A 3,267-nucleotide genomic window follows, 5' to 3' on the forward strand; every position below is an offset into this window, starting at 1 on the left:
CAACATTTAGAGCTGGAGAACAAAAACCAACATTTAGAGCTGGAGAAGTGCCGACACTTTACCGTTTGAGTATTTTAGCTTTAGGCCACTGGGTTCCTGGTTTTATTAAACTTGAAACGCTTCAACGTTCTAATCTTTATTTTGCAGAAATCTTGTAGTTGAAGAGAAGAAAACCTTTTTGACACATTTTATCTTCAAACGAACAGAAACTCACCTGAACATCTGTTTTCTGGCCACTTCAGGAATTGCGACAGTTTGAGGTTTATTTTCCGTCTGCCTCTCACTAATGAGGCAGGTGATCCGGTTACCATGGTGACCATGGCAAGCCATGCTGCTGTTTTCTTACATTACTTTTTTCTTAGATTATTATAATTAACGTTTCTTGAAAGATCTTCTCGTTAAGCACTTTGTGCTGCAGACGATCGGCTGCTGTTGGAAAAACGAGTCTCAGAAACTGAAGCTTTTGTTACATTTCACGGGAAGTTATTGTCCACAGAACAAAACCTGATCAAACTGGAGGCCGGATCCAAAGACCAGTGGGTTCAGTTCTGTTAGTAAAACCCAGAGATGGAGCCGTGGAAGCAGGTCTGACCCGTCAGATTGGGTCAAACTAAACTCGGCACATTTCAGACCATCCTGTCGTCGTGAGCGGTTCTGAGAAACCAACTGAACTTTGTTACGTGTTGGTCAAGACGAACGAAGCAGGAGTTTAATTTAACCAAACCTGTCGGTGACATTTATTAACCGTCTGCCTGAAAGCGTTTCGTACAAGTTGTTCCGGGACCGGAGAACTCCAGAATGTTGCGTCAGATCAGCTCAAACGTAAGAACTTTGGTAACAGTCGCCCAGAAACGAGCGGAACGTGAAACTTGAAGACGTTCCGTCTTCGTTGTGAAAACTGAGACTTTCAGAAAATCCACACAAATAAAACTTTGTTTCAGCGCAGACACAGTTTTTATAAAATAAATCTTATATTTGTGGTGGTGCAACAAACGAAGCGCTCTGCAGTAACACGTTTTGTTTCCGCTCCTCTGAAGAATTTTCACAGCTCTGAAAAAATTGTGCTTTAAACCTCTGCAACGGTCCGAGGTCGTCTCCTGTGGTCCACCTGGTCCTCCGAGGTGATGCTCGGAGCTCCACACCACCTCGGGTTTGAAAAACTGAAGGATAAGACTTTGGGTTCATGTGGACTCTGACGGGACTGGTTGATGGGTCTGTGGAGCCCAACTCCTCAGACCTCCTCGTCTGTCAGCTCCTCCTCTGCTGTGGCCTTCTCCGGGATGGCCTCCAGACTCCGTCTGCTCCTGGACTCCGAGGAACTGGAGGAGCCGCCCACCGCGCCTCCTTTACTCAGGTTGCATGTGAGCGCAGCGTAGTGGATCTGCTTCAGGTTCTCCTGGACTTCCAGTCGGGCGTGTTTCAGCAGGTCCGCCTGACCCTGAGGACCGAGACAGAAACTTTAAGTTTTTATTCTTCAAACCAGAACTGACGTCACAAAAACCTCAGATTTGAACCACTGGAAGTTAAAGGAGACACGCAGCAGATGAGCGTGTTTTATTTATTTGTTTGTTTGTTTGTGTTTAGAGTCGTTCTCAAAAATCTTATGATTCTGAACAGAACAAAGTTCTGACTGAGACTGTTTCACGGATGAAACCTTTAAATCTCTGTTCTGACCATTTCCTTCATCAAGAAACAATTGAACAGCTATAGAAACCTCAGAAAACCTTTTGTCACTCTGTCCTTTCAAAATCACTTCTAACCTACAAAGCCCTCAACAACCTAGCTCCATCTTGTATTACAGATCTTATTGGTCCATATTTTTCTAACAGAGCACTTCGCTCTCAGACTGCAGGTTTACTTGTGGTTCCTAGAGTTTCCAAAAAACCAGAATGGAAGGCAGAGTTTTCAGTTCTCTTGTGGAACCAACTTCCAGTTTCTGTCCGTGAGGCCGACCTGCCAGGTCGGTCCACTCCAAGTCCATCATGTCAGACTGATGGACGATGACAGGTCTGAACTGGGCCTCAGACTACCGGCAGTGAAACGCGAGGACGTTGTCGACGTTTCAACACATTTTAACTCGGAGCACTGATCGTCACATTTACACCAAACTAAAAACAGACGTTTCAATAGAAACGGCTGAAACTGTTTGACCACCTGCGGTGCCGTGACACGAAGAACGTTTTCAACTCCGGGTCCAAAAGTCCACTCGGAGAAATAAAAACAGGAACCCGAGCTGCAGCGACGCTTCTCTTTCCTCCAACACCCGTGTTGAACGTTCCAGTGAGGAACGATCACAGATTTTATTTAAAATAACGTTCTGGACTTCTGCCTCGTTTCTTTGGTGTTGAAAACCACAAATGTTCTTTACTTGAGAAGTTGAAATAATAATTAATAATTAAAGTATATTTCAGTTGTTTGGAACGAAACTGTTTTTTTTTTCTGCAGGTTTTCTTGAATAATGTTAAAAATGTTAAAGATCCTTAAAAGCCAAACACAAAATAAAGTTTTATATTTAACTAAATTTGTTTTTTCTCATTTTAAACAGTAATAAAAAAAAGGAGAAATGGTTCTATCAAACTAATATTTCAGAATATTTTGTTGACTCTACCACTTGTACAGACACGCAGAGTGGTCCGTTTGTGACTTTACAAGGACCGTTACCGTCTAAACGTCACAAAGAAACAAAATCCACGTTTTTAAATTGAAAGTTTATGAACAAACTTTAAAACCAGATGTGTTTGTTTACCTGCAGAAACAGCAGGAGGGACTGAAATTAGATCAACGATGGCAAACAGGAAGTCCAACGGTCTGTTGTGTCTGTAGACGAAGTGCTTTGTTTACATTCAGTGCGTACCTGCACTTAGAACCACATGATCCACGTGAGAACTACCGGAGTGACTCCGACGACTCCGTCTGATCGTTCAGGATGAACTTTTAATGTTTCTTCTCTTAGTTTGTACCTTTTAATTAAAAACTGGATTTAATCAAACTCGAGTGTTTTTAGCTTCAAAGTTGTTTCTGAAAAAAATTTACAGAAGTCAGAATGTTCCTGACAAAAGCAGCGCAAGACCTGGACCTGAATCCAGACCTCTGGATCCATATCTGGACCTCTGGATCCATATCCAGACCTCTGGATCCATATCCAGACTTCTGGACCTGAATCCCGACCTCTGGACCAAAATCTGGACCTCTGGACCTGAATCCAGACCTCTGGATCCATATCTGGACCTCTGGACCCAACTCTGGACCTGAATCCAGACCTCTGGA

The 3,267-nt window shown here is 43.2% G+C and overlaps 1 protein-coding gene across 1 annotated transcript in view; it reads right to left on the minus strand.

Annotated features, from left to right (window-relative positions):
* Positions 1–1,179: 1,179 nt before the first annotated feature.
* LOC119409234 (inactive phospholipase C-like protein 2) overlaps positions 1,180–3,267 on the minus strand; it is a 44,405-nt gene continuing 42,317 nt past the window's right edge. Inside the window, exon 7 of the mRNA XM_037676079.1 lies at positions 1,180–1,438. Within this exon, the coding sequence (XP_037532007.1) occupies positions 1,232–1,438 (207 nt within the window). The 3' untranslated portion in view covers positions 1,180–1,231. The remainder of the gene's footprint in view (positions 1,439–3,267) is intronic.

Source organism: Nematolebias whitei, chromosome 5, assembly GCF_014905685.2.
Source record: "Nematolebias whitei isolate Nwh7 chromosome 5, NemWhi1, whole genome shotgun sequence".
NCBI lineage: Eukaryota > Metazoa > Chordata > Actinopteri > Cyprinodontiformes > Rivulidae > Nematolebias > Nematolebias whitei.